Source organism: Psittacula echo (genome assembly GCF_963264785.1).
Source record: "Psittacula echo genome assembly, chromosome: 10".
Classification (NCBI taxonomy): Eukaryota; Metazoa; Chordata; class Aves; order Psittaciformes; family Psittacidae; genus Psittacula; species Psittacula echo.
The window spans coordinates 1923476-1936869 of record NC_137741.1 but is presented as its reverse complement, the minus strand read 5'-3'; the positions used below and the strand labels follow the sequence as shown (position 1 = coordinate 1936869).

Genomic DNA, 13394 nt, shown 5'->3' with positions numbered 1-13394 from the left:
AGAGAAGGATAACATTCCTTGGTCACAACCAGAGATGTTTTAACACAGAGATTAAGTGACTTATGCAAGGACAGGCAAGAATTCTTTGCAGAGTTGAGGACTGAGCATTTGAGAGTCCTGCGCTAACTCCTTTAGCTGCTTATTTTACATCTCCTCACAATGCATTCATTTTCATTGCTTTCCAGAATCCAAAAGGTCAATGCAGGGCTGAGTACAATGCAGAAGGAGAGGAGGATGCTGGGGTGAGGAGGGTAAGGAATAAGCTGGCATCCCAGCAAGGGGTGCAGTGCCTCTGGGGCTGCTTATGCCAAGAACACTGTATTCTGGGCATCTCATTACCTGCTGCAAATCAGAAATGTGACCCCTGAGTAAAAGGGTAGGAGCTTAATATGTAGAGTTTGGCAGAGTCTATGGTAATGAGGCCCTAGTGTAAGTAGCAAGAGTCCCATCACTTGGGTTATTTAAATTTCGCTGTGAAACTGCTGAGGAAATGAAATACCAGGCACTGGCAGGGATGGTCTAACTTGACTTTATCAAATCTTCCAGATTTAGGTGGCCAGAACTGCTCAGGTTCCTAGCTTGATGCTTTCTGTGGGTGTGTATACAGGTGGGCAGGCTGTCCTGTGTCTGTGTGCTGCTGCCCACCTACCTAAAATTCATGGAAAATTCCAACCCAGCATAAAGAACCTCACATGCTTCTGCTGTCAGAGGAATTCCTTCCTTCCACAGGCAGCTGCAAAATACCAAGTCAGGAGGTGACACAGGAGTAACAGGTCCTTTGGTGCAGAACTCTGGCATTACCCTCCCCTCCTTTTGCCATTCGGCTGACCTGAGACACCATCAGTCCCTGTGTCATAGAAGAGGCAGAACTCTTCAGAGTCAGACACTGAAAATCCTTCTGCTACCCTTGTTTCCCTGGCAGCCAGACCTGAGAGCTGCCTGTTCTTTCAACTTTACATCCTCTACTGTTGTGAAATAGCAGCTTCCTAGCCATTTCCAACCCTGTTGTGCCCTGCAGTCTTTGTTTTGATTTTCCCGAAAGAGCCTTAGTGATTTATGTGTACCCAGCTCTTTAAAATAAGGCATTTCTTCACTTCTCTCTGAAACTTGCACCATCCAGAAAGAGCAGTGCATTAGCTGTGTAACAGCACCTGATTTTTTTAGGTGTCAAGATGACTGCATTCTGCTTGGTCTCTCTCTGAAAGCAGAAGGATTATTCTACAAGGCTGAAGTTAAGGAACAGAAGTTCTTAAAAGCCGGGTATGAACAGAAGCAGGACCATGTTTTTGGTTCCTGTTATGTTCCACTCAGGATTTGGACACAAGCTGGAAGCAAACGGGAGCTTCTTTCCAAGTCAGTGGTGCGTTCACTAACTCCCTCCTACCCAGACAACACCACGTCCTTGAGAAGCCCATGCATCACTGAGTACACAAAATGTTTCAGAGGGCTCTTTCACTGTTCTGGTACCAGGATGGGATCCATCCAGTGTTCCCCTGTGCAGTACAGGGAGAAAAATCTCAGTCCATTCAGTCACAGTGGCTGGTGAGATTTTTACAGGATTACCTGCTACATGGAGGATTTGGAAAGCATGGTCTAAGCTTGTTGAGGTGGCAAGGAGGCAGGATGAAGATGTAAGACCTTATCCCTTGAAGCAACAGCCATAATACTGGTCAACAGGAGGTGTGCTGAAGCATTCACTTTGCAGAGCAAATGCAGTTTGAAAACCTGTGGCTAAGGGTAAAGTGCAGGGCACATGCATCCTGATCTCTGTGCCCAATCTCCTCCTGTTTGTGGATGGGCAGTGCAGCAGCCTGGAAATTGTCATTGATGGTTCTGCAAAGAGCATGTTGGTGGATCCTTCTAACCTCTGTTGTTAATGGGAATTGATACTGGCATCCTGCCTGTTCCATGTATTGCTTGGGAAGATGTTTTCCAGAGCTCTTTAAAGACTGGCAGGTGTTATTCTCCATGATTTGACTAAGGCTGGGTTCTACAAAGACTTGTGTCCCTACTTTACTCTCTGAGTAACTTCAGGCTCTAAAGAACTCCTCACCCTGCAGAATATCATATACCCCACTCTGCAGCTTCAGAGGGAGACTAGAGCCATTGATTAATGATCATTTTAGCACACACTAAATCTTCCATTTTTTCTTGTTAGTGACCAAGCTGTGACAGTCGTTGCAGTATTTCTGTGGGGAAATAAGTTGTTCTTTTCTCCAGTGAGTAATTCTTTGTCTGACGAGCATTTGTGAATGTCCCAGTTTGTGATGCACCACTTACTTACACAGGTCGCATCGTTCTGTTCCTGCCTGGCTTTGAAACTGGCTTTCAGTGGCCACTGAAGCTTAAAATTAGATTTTCACAAACATTTGCACTTGTAAAACACAATGTTCGTTGAAAGCAAATACAAGACAGGGCGTGAGTATTGTTGAATCAAAAGTCACTGATGCGTCCCCAAAACTACTGAGAGACAATCACTTCCAGTGTTGGCTGTGCTGTAGTAAACATCATCAATGTCTGGGTGAGGTTGCTCCCCATCCGTATCAAGGTCACTGGTGGGAGCTGACAGCACATTTACAGCCAGAGGAAGTTACTTGTTCTTTTGCATCAGGCTTTTTTCACTCCATAGTTTGAAATGGTTACATTTTGAAGGCCAGCTGTAGATGTTTTGATCCCAGTTAAGTCAGGACTTGCATTGCCTCCAGGCATTGCAGATGCTAAAACACCAGAAGCTCAGACAACACAATACCAGTCTCCAAATAAAAAATACCATTGTGGTACAAGAGCGTCAGTTCAAGATCTTATAGTGGTAGAAGTTTTAAAAGCTTTGTCATGCAAACAAGCCACAAAAATAGATGTTCCCAACCATTTGCCTGTGCATCCTGTTTGCCAGCTCGTGACCATGCTTCTGCAATTGAAATCCTGTTGGGTTTGTGACCCCACTTGTCCAGGTCATGACTAATACTGTGGGATCTGCTGCCTCAGAGGAAGGGCTGGTGTTAGGTGAGGGGAAGTATGAATGAGATCTGGGATCCATGCCAAGCTCTGCCACACATTCCCTCTGTCCTTCGCATGCCTTTGCTCTGTGCCTCAGTTCCTCAGCTATTCCACGGTAAAATAAGGCTAACAAAAGTGGAGCTTGGTCTTTGAATGCCTCTCAGCTGCCTGCTCCATGGCAGGTGCCCTGCAAGATCAGATGGATAAATGGAACAGGCTGAAATGTGTATAAATAAACCAAGATGGACTCAGCATGAATTTTGTACTGTATCTACACTGTAGGATAGATTTGTTTACTGTGTGCAGGTGAGTAGCTCCAAAGAGCTGCACATGTGAGGTGAGCAAGTAGATTTGGTCGTGAGGAGATATATAAAGATAGATAGATAGATAGATAGATAGATAGATGCTTCTTATTCAAGACTGCTGATGCAGGCACAAGTGATGTAAGGATTGAAGTTCCTCTCTTCCAGGTATACAATGCTAGAGTGTGTGCTCTGGGAGAAAGCGTTCTTTCAAACTCACATTGAACTTTTCCTTAAGGCAGTGAAATCATAATCGAAGTGCTGAGCAAGTGAGGGTGCAATGGCAGACATGAGGTAACACAGTTCTACTCCATTTTGTCTTCTCTGATTACCTGAATAACCCACAAACTCGACTGCTCATGAGGAATCAAAGTTCAGGTATCACTCTATATATTCCTCTGACGTGAAATGCTTTCCCCTCATTCCAACACTACACTTTTACAGTCAGCAGAGAGAAAAAGGCATATAGAGTATGACAGGTCTTCTGCTAAGGTGGCTGGCTGAAATGGCTTAGGTGAATCACCCCTGGAAGTGCTGTCTAGCCCAGGTATGCAGGGTAAGAGTTGGACTTGAGCAGGAATTGAATAATGGAATGTGAAAGCCAGTGTTTTCTGTTTAGCCTAAGGCAAAACACCAGCAAAGCAGGAGCCATGAGTCACTTCAGCTTAATCAAGGTGAATTGGCAACTGTGTTCACCTCATAAAATGCCATTTCTCTTGCAACTCTAGATAGAAAATAAAGCTCAAGATACCCCAGTAGAAGGGACAGTACAGGGTGGTGGTATCAGGAGACCTGTCTTTAACTTTGTAAATGACCTTGCTTTACATCAGTTCATCCCAACCCATGTCCCTTGCCGGGTGCAAATTCTCCAGGAAGTTTGGTTTTCTGGGCAGGAGTCACTGCTATTACAAATGGGTACTGGCTACCTGGGAGAAATGGAGCAGTGCTGGGATACACCATAGTACAACCTATCTACATAGGCTGCCCAGGTTGTCAGTTCCTTATATAGAGAGAGAGCCAACTCCACAGCTCTTGGCTGTCTGCATCAAAATAAAACACCTTTTCAGATCCCATTTTACCATTCCATCAACTTTAAGAACAATTTTCAATCTCCTCTTCAATGACATGAAGTAAGACCTGCTTCCCAGCCACTCCTCTGGCCTCATGGGACTTCTGCCTTGAAGGCCATTCAGTAGCTATCTGCAAGAAGAGCAGGCTGCAGAGCACAAAAGTGCAAGGAAACCAGTTCCAGAATGTCCAGAGTCTTCCAGAATGTGTCCCTGTCACAGCTGTCAGTGCTAGGAGGGCACTGAGAATTGAGTGCAGGAGCTTTGGCTCCAGATAAAAGAGCACTTCTGCCACTTTGAGGAGAAGGCAGCTCCTTGGCTTCAGCCGCCGGCGATAAGTAAGAGCCAGGACTGTGTGCTTCAGGCAGCAAAGGGCATCACAGGCACTCCAGAACTGCACAGCTCTTACACCTCCTCAGGGATATTGACAGTCACATTCCTCTGAGAAACTCTGTACTCAGTTTATTTTTTTGCAAAGCTCTGCATGATGGGCATAAATGTGAGGAGGGGAAGCAAGAGCTTACTCTTGTTTAACTGTCATGAGATTCATCAGCTCACATTATTCACCATGTATCATTCGACCTACAGCACTTTGGCCCAGTTAAAAGTGATGTTCTGTCTATTAAGAGATGCCATATATTTTGGAAGATACTATTTGGTTTATGGAAGAAGGAGAACAATCAGTGGCAGGGCTGAGCTGTTTCAGGGAGGGAAAGCCTCCACTTGGAAAGATGGGAATTGTCCATTTTGAAGGTTTGAATGCATTATTGTTGAAGATGTTGCCAAGAAACATTCCGTGACCCTCCCCAGTACAATGTGCTCTACACTGATCACATTGATTCCCCTTTCAGTATGGCTTTCCTGCAATAAAACCCCTGTGTACAAGTCTTAACTCCATATAGTTTTGCAGAGGACAGAAGAGGGGAGAAGGAGAGCTTGTTGTTCCCTGGAGCTTGAAGAATTTGGCTTTAGCACCACAGCGTATGCAGCCTTGTGCATATCAGGGCATAAGAGCAGACAAATGGTAATTACTGCAGAGCAGTTGGAGAGCTGCACATCTAGGCTGTGATGTGTTGACACAGCCAGGCTCTCAGGAACGTTCATCTGAATTGGTGTCTAGAGCAGATTTGTTAACAATGCTGAGCTCTTCTATGGATGCTCCTAGAGCTAATCCGGCTGGATCAGCTTTGCTTCCAAGGGTGCTTCAGTTGTGAGCAGAAGCCTTTACATGATAGTTAACACAGTTCAGTGTGGTTTAAGTTACATCTGAGAGAAAGGCTGGAACAGGAAAGGAAGCCCAAATTCTTACTGGGAGTTAAGAATTATTTTGAAATCTCTGTTCCAGCTAATTTCATAGAATCATGAAATCATGGAATGGTTTGGGTTGGAAAGGACCTCAAAGCTCACCCAGTCCCAACCCCTGCCACGGGCAGGGACACCTTCCACTAGAGCAGCTTGCTCCAAGCCCCTGTGTCCAACCTGGCCTTGAACACTGCCAGGGATGGGGCAGCCACAGCTTCTCTGGGCACCCTGTGCCAGCGCCTCAGCACCCTCACAGGGAAGAGCTTCTGCCTAAGAGCTCATCTCAGTCTCCCCTCTGGCAGGTTTAAGCCATTCCCCTTGGCCTGTCCCTACAGGCCCTTGTCCCAAGCCCCTCTCCAGGTTTCCTGCAGCCCCTTTAGGCACTGGAGCTGCTCTGAGGTCTCCCCTTAAGGAACCTTCTCTTCTCCAGCTGAAAGAGCCCAGCTCTCTCAGCCTGGCTCCATAGGAGCAGATACCCCGTTATTTATTTAATGTTTAAATGATTCCCACAACAGAGCAGCTCAGGATATAGGTAAAACCCCCAGGCAAGGGAGGGCAAAGACCACCATCGGCACTGCTGTGAGCCCTTTGCTACAGCAGCAAGCTGAGCAGTGTGTTCAGTACCCACTCCTCTGAATTATAAGAAGGGAGGAGCTGAAAGAAGTCGCCATGTGGCAGTGGGCAGGCACCATGACAGCAGGGCAGGCAAAAGGCAGTCTAATAAAGTCAGATTATTTCAAATCCATGCAAATTCAGAAAGCAATTTAGTGACCTGAATTCTTAAAGTGCAGCCAGTGGCCTTGGAACTGAATTCTCTTTAATTTCCGCTGTGTCTGTGCGGAGTTTTCACAACAAAAAGCTAATTTTGATGATTTGATGAAAGAATTAGTGTTGAGTGCTGGCTCCGTTTAGGAAATCACATGAGCTTTTCTCCCTGCTCTTTTGTGTGCTCTTTACAGTCGAGGAAAATGTGACTTTGCAGTTCGTTATTAAGAGAGCAACATCTATTTGCTTAGTTTCCATAATTTTACATAGCCAACTCCACTTCAAAGCACCAGTGGCTTTGCTAGGAACATCTAGGCTCTAAATATCTTCCTTTTTTAACCCCCTTCTATTTAGCCTATTGTTACAGTGAGGAAAATAGGGAGCTTTTAGAACCCAGAGCACTCCATTGATGGCACTTATTTTTGTCTCACTTAGGGAAGAAATCATATTGAGAACAAAAAACATCAGTTGTGCCATGGAGACCTTTGGGTCTTAAGTCCTTTGCCTGATGTTGCTCCTGTAGCTGCCTCAGTCCTGTTAAGGGGCACATCCAGGCCAAAGGGTTGCTTTGGAGCCACCCAGTCCTCCCATTACGTTATCTCAGTAAGTTTGGATCGTGCTTTTGGGGTTAGGAGAAGTGCTTGGGTAGATTGTTTATCTCAGTACCTTAGACTCAGCACTTTATATGGGATAAAGAACTTAGAAGGAGAAACTGTAACATCCAGCCTCCCTGCTTCCCTGATGAGATTAAATTGGAAAGGGGAGTCCCTTTGCCTTTCTCTTAATGAAGCTTCTTCCTGTCTTAGCAAGAACACAAGGCTCCACCGTGGTTCCCTGAGCATGGCTCTGAGCTGAGGAACATCCTTTCAGTTGGGGTTACGTGGGGCCAAACTAATCAGTTCTCTGATTGCTGTCTTTACTGCTCTCGAGGCACGGGATGTGGCAGTAAATCCAGAGCAGGAATAAGGAATTTGAAACTGAAGCAATTTAATATGTAAGATGATGATGAGAAATAATCTCAGAACTACCTCCCCAAGCAAAAGTGCCTCCTACTGCCTCATCCCACTGCTGGCTGATTTTCATGCAGGACCTTAGACAGACCTGCCAGGAAGACATCTTCATCCCACCAGCATTCTCCTGTTCTGATCTGGTGCTGGTTGGAAGGAGGATTTGCTCTGGAAGCACTTAATAAGACTTATATCTCTGTGTGGAAACATGATGTAAATGATGCAATTCATTAGAATGGTGGAACCCATGAATCCTTCAGTTTGGTAACCAGTTCCAATTTGCATAATGACTCTGAAACATTCCTCTGCCCTTCAGTAACTGAAAGAAGCTTCTCAGTCATTTGGTGTTTAATATTCTGGAGCAGAAACTTGAGACTTCCTTGGCAAGATGGAAAAGCAAAAGTTGATCTAATGAAGAGATTAATAGATTCAAGCTGGGCTCAGGAAGACAGGGAAGTGGAATGTAACTGCAAAGGAGAACTGAAACGTTCTGGTTTAAAAACTAACAAACCTCCTGATTCCAAGGGTTTTGCTGGAATTGTTTTCTCAGACACAAATTTCAGGAGCTTTGATCAAAACACTTACAGGAAATAGTGTGTATGTTTGGAAAATGTTGGCATACTCTCTGATTAGTGCTCTGCCAAGGAAACCAGAGGCTGCTCAGCAGCTCGTCTTGTGTTGTCAAGAGTTGGGTTATGAAAACATCAGTCCCCTCAGTTCATCCGTGCAGCTGATTAACATCACTTGGGTTCTCATCTCAGTTGAGGGCAGCCTTGAAAATTGCAGGTTATTCAAGCACAGACAAGCAAATCAGAAGCCAAAGATAGATGACATGGAATTAAAGGAGTGAGCTGAGGTGTAATGATGGAAACACAGAGCAGTTGATGGTATTTAGCTTTCTGGAAATCTGCATTAGCAGCACAGAATCAGAATCCTAGACTACTTTGGGTTGAAGGGACCTTAAGGCTCATCCAGTTCCAACCCCTGCCACAGGCAGGGACACCTTCCACTGGAGCAGCTTGCTCCAAGCCCCTGTGTCCAACCTGGCCTTGAACACTGCCAGGGATGGGGCAGCCACAGCTTCTCTGGGCACCCTGGGCCAGCGCCTCAGCACCCTCAAATGGAAAGAGCTTGTTTCTCTTTCTCCTTTTTCTATCCCTCATCAATCCTCCTCAGCCCAGTTTTGCTACAGTTTGTGATGAGGAAAGCAAATGTCAAAAGGCAGCTTTTTTGCCTGCCTGCTTTGAGCACAGCATGTTGACTCCCATCTACATCCTGACCTTGCAGTTGTGCAAGAAAGCCACAGATTCCCCATGCTGGGATTTGTACCTTCAACTCTGGAGAGAATGATTACAAACCTGCAGCTGAATCCCTCTTGAACTCAAGTATACTGGCCAGGTTCTCTCTTGTCATTCTTGCTTAGGTAGGGTGTTCCTTCTCTCCAGACCACAGCAGTTAATATTTCTGTTTCTGTTTAATCAGCTCGTTGTGTTTGTGAGGAAACAAATGTGATTTTTGTAGATACCAGGTGGAAATTACTGTGTGTGCAGCGTAACTCTAAGCCGTTCACTGTATATTCACTGCAGAAATGCTCTGAAGTTTAAAGGTGACATTCATGCTCTCTCTGGTGTGCCTGGCTGCAGGAAGGGCAGGTAGAACTGCGATCACAGGAATACCAGTGCTGTCTATTCCAGTCCAGTTTACAATGAAACAGGTATTATACACTGTTTATGTCTCCTACACGTTCACTTCCAGTGCAGACAGGCTCTCCAGCAACTGTAATGACATTAGGAGCTCCAAACACTCTTTGCCTTCAGAAATGTGTCCTTCTGGGGGCTGGTATTATTATCCAACGCAGGATAAGAAAGGTCAATTCATGTGCCTTGATGGTTTTTTTAGGAGGGAGTGAATAGCAGCAGGTGAAACACAAAGGCATTAAGAATCTCACTACCCACAACAGACATCATATTGCAAATGCACCACTTGCAAAACCAGAATCAGTTGCTAGAGCCACATCTTGTCCTTTATGAAGAGAGAAACACTTTTCCTTAATGTGTTCTTCCAATGCTTAACTACAATCACAGTTAGATTGTTCCTGCTTTTTTTAATGGGCTTGTGTAAAGTCACAGTATCTTACGGGTCCTTCTGGACCTGAAGAGAAAGGTTTTTAACAGCTTCCTTTGTGAAGTTCCATATAAATCAGTATCAGATCATCACTTCTCTGAAAGAATTGTACTTACTGATGTTTTCAAGCCTGATCCTTGTGGATGTTTTCTGTACCTTTTCATACCTTGCAGCTGGACACTAGAACTAAACCGTCAAACCCAGCATAATATGTGGGGTAAAAGATCCGTTATACACTAAAGAAATAAAAGCAACAATATGGATTGTCATCTATGCACAAACCTGTACTCATGTCCGTACATGAAGGTCTGAGATGTGACTGGTATAGGATTGAAAGGAAATTCCACTGGAACCTCACTGGGAACTACTACCCAACCTGGCAGCACATTCTTAACCATTCCTTCTTGGAAACTAGCAGTGGATCAGTTTAAACCAGAATGCTGTAGGAGACAAATTTAGTATCATTCCATGGACTTAGTCGATAATGTCAATGCTCTTGAAAGTTGTGATTTCATGAGCGTGAGACAAGTTTAATGGACATGAGCTGTGCTGCCAGCCTTTAATTCCTGAATCATGACATGATTTGGGGGTTAAAATACAGAAAATGAGGCCTTTCCCCATCCGTGCATCCATCCCCTGCTCTCTAAGTCCACAGCAGTTGGCACTCTGCTGTCTGTTTGCCCTTGTCCTGTACAGGAGCTGGAAGTGATCAGCCAGGAGAAATGATACTGGAATCAGGTTCAGGAGGGGGGTGAATACAGCTTCTGATCCGATCCAAACTGGCTGGTGCCTCCTTTGACCCTTCTGCACTCACCCCCCCCGAGCTTCAGCTACAAAGTGAGCTGTGTACAGACACGCAGCCGTAGGGCCGGGGTGCCCCTGCACACACAGACACACGTAGAGACAACACGCAGAGCAATTCTAGGCTGAGCCCTTCAAATCCGAACAGCTTCAGTAGAAATAGCAGGGGTGCTGCCATCAATTCAAGCTGGCATATGTTGTCAGGAGAGAGGTCCCTTGAAAAGGCAAGAACAGGGATCCAGTCTGCACTAATTTTAGAAGAGACTCATTCAAATCAGCATACACCAGCTCCTTATCAACCAAGTTATCAATTGGCATGTTACGAGAACAGAGCTTTGAAAGGCATTATGCACAGAGCCTGTCCATATCAGAAATACTCTCCTTTGAGAAAGCATTTGTGCTCTGGTAAAAGGTCATCACTGGCAGCATCTCCTTCCCCATCACTGAATAGTTCTGTCCTTCAGTCCAGGCGAGTGGATCCATCCAGACCACACAAACTCATTACACCACTTTTTCCAGCCTACTGGAAAGGTAAAGCTCATGCTGATATTTTGCTGCAGGCTTGGAGGTCCAGCTGGAACACGCAGTTTGCTAGCCTGCAGTTCCTTAAAGTCTGGGCTAGAAGAGCACAGCCAAGATGCAGCATGGCTGAGGTCTCTTTCTTGAGCCAGCTTGAGCTTTTCCAGCACGTGAAGTCCTCCTGTCCCTTGTTCCTAGAGGAATTTCAGCTAAAACCACTCAGAGGGAACACGTTACATGACACAGATGAGGAAAAGAAGAGTAACTGAAAACTCAGGAGACTTCCCTGGACTTAAGTTTATGAGGTGTTCCTTTGCAAACACACACAAAAAAACCTGCAGCCTTTGGATTTACTCTTTTTTTCTAATGGAAGTTCAGATTATGAGGTTAAGATGGGAATCTTCCAGATTCATGAGCTTTGCTACCCCTCTGCCACACTTACCAAAAGTGGCTCTACTGTCTAACTAAAATTATGTGTCCTGTCAGGCACATTTTGATGGGATCTTAAAGTCTGATGATCATAACACAAAAGCAGAAGATGTGATGGCTGTCATCTTACAGCTGGAACACAGATCCTATAATGACAGTGGAGGGGAGACAGTGCCAACAATTTGATGGAAGTCTGGCAGGAAGCTTTGAGGAACCCTCCCATTCACTGACACCCCAGAATGACTCTTTTCTCTCTTCACTTTCACTACAGGCAAGAAAAATTCCATTCTGCTGCACAAAGTCCAGCATGACCTCAATTCGGGTGTTTTCAACTACCAGGAGAATGAGATCATCCAGCAGATTGTGCAGCACGACAGGGAAATGGCACACTGTGCTCACAACGTCCAGGCTGCCGCCGCTGCCGCGTCCACTCCCACCCCTGTCATCTGGACCCCACTGATCCAGGCACCCCTGCAAGCTGCAGCAGCCACCACTTCTGTCGCTATAGCTCTGACCCACCATCCACGCCTCCCAACAGCCATCTTCCGTCCTCCCGTGTCCGTCCTGGGCTCCTTGGGACAGCAATCCAACCAGACTCCAAGACAGCTGAAACGAATCCAGTCTCTAATCCCGTCCACGGGTCCTTCTGCCGTTGGCTCTCCCTCCAGTACTCCGTCCCAGCTGCATACCCCAGGAGCAGAAACCCCTTCCTCTTCCTCCTTCCACATCCAGCAGCTTGCAGGATTCTCAGCAGCCGCTGGCTTAGGCCAGTTCCAGGTGGGATCCCCTCCAAGCGGCTCAAGCCAGCCGGGTTTGAGCAGCGCATCCACAGCGGGACTGAGCCAGTTCCAACATGGGAATTCTGGATCGCCCTTAGGTACAGCTCAGTCCATGCAGCAGCCACAGCAGCAGCAGCCAGCCCTTTCCAGCAGTGGATTTGGGCATTTCCAGCAAGCCACAACTGGATCCCCATCAACATCTCTCACCCAGCTCTCATCAAACTCACCCCCCAGTCTTCTCAACCAGTTCCAGCCCACCACAAGACCACTGCAGGGGGGACAGTTACAGCAGCTCTCGGGCAGTGGGACTTTGGGAGGAATGAATCACTTCCAGCCCCCTCCTTCTTCCAACTCTCCATCTTCCAGCCTAAGCCAGCTGGCACAGGTCTCTGGTGGGCCGTCCTCAGGCCTGTGCCAAACACATCCAAGTGCATTAGGATCTTTAAGTGGAACGATAGCCCAGCTCCACCAAGAACGGCCACCTTTTGCCTCCATGTCTCCACTACAGCAGTCTGGTGTCGCCTCTCCCTGTTATACCCCTTCTGGCCTTAGTCCTCCTAGTCAGAGCCCAGTAGCAACAAGAACTTTTCAGTGTAGCCCTTCCGGGGCCTCAGGCTCTCACGGATCTTTGCTGCTGCCTCAGACCGCCAGCCCACCTCCGCAGATCCTGCAGGCCAAGAGCACGCCGCCGGTGCCGCCGGGACGTCTGAACCAGGACATCAAGTTGATTTCTGCTTCCCAGCCATCTTTGCCCCAAGAGCTGGCTCACACACTGAGCCAGAGTTCTCATTCCTCTAGAGAATCCATTTCCAGCTTCTCTCCTTTCCCTGGTGGAGGGACTGGGCTTCTTGGGAAGCCTTGTAGCTCAATTCCTGGGCGTGTGACTTTACCGCGTCAGCTGTCCTCAGGTTCTTTACCCCATCCGCTGGTGTTTGGGGCCAGCACTGCAGGCGCTGCTTCTCTGACTGCTGGTGGGAGGAAAGAATCCATAGTGCTCACAGGGGACCTGGAACCTGTCAGATCCAAACTGCCCTCCAATTTGTGAGGACTCCTTCTGAGAGCTGGTTATGTCAGCCCTGCGGTTCAGTTCCTGATTAGACTTTCATGAATCATGTTTTCCTTTTCTTCTCCCCCTCCTTCCCATTGCTTTTTCTCCACTTCTTTTGTTTAGGTTTAACTGTGATTAGAAACAAACAAAAACCACACGAAAAAGAACAAAAAAAGAAGATAGCCAGGTATTCTTAGAGCTATAGATTTTTGGTCACTTGATTTTATAGAATATTTTAATACATGGAACAAAAG

The 13394-nt window shown here is 46.4% G+C and overlaps 1 protein-coding gene across 1 annotated transcript in view; it reads left to right on the top strand.

The window, feature by feature from the left end:
• HCN4 (hyperpolarization activated cyclic nucleotide gated potassium channel 4) overlaps window positions 1-13137 on the top strand; it is a gene marked incomplete at its 3' end in the record, with an annotated part of 99857 nt that extends 86720 nt beyond the window's left edge. The window contains exon 8 of the mRNA XM_080625970.1: window positions 11585-13137. Within this exon, the coding sequence (XP_080482096.1) occupies window positions 11585-13137 (1553 nt within the window). The remainder of the gene's footprint in view (window positions 1-11584) is intronic.
• Window positions 13138-13394: the final 257 nt, after the last annotated feature.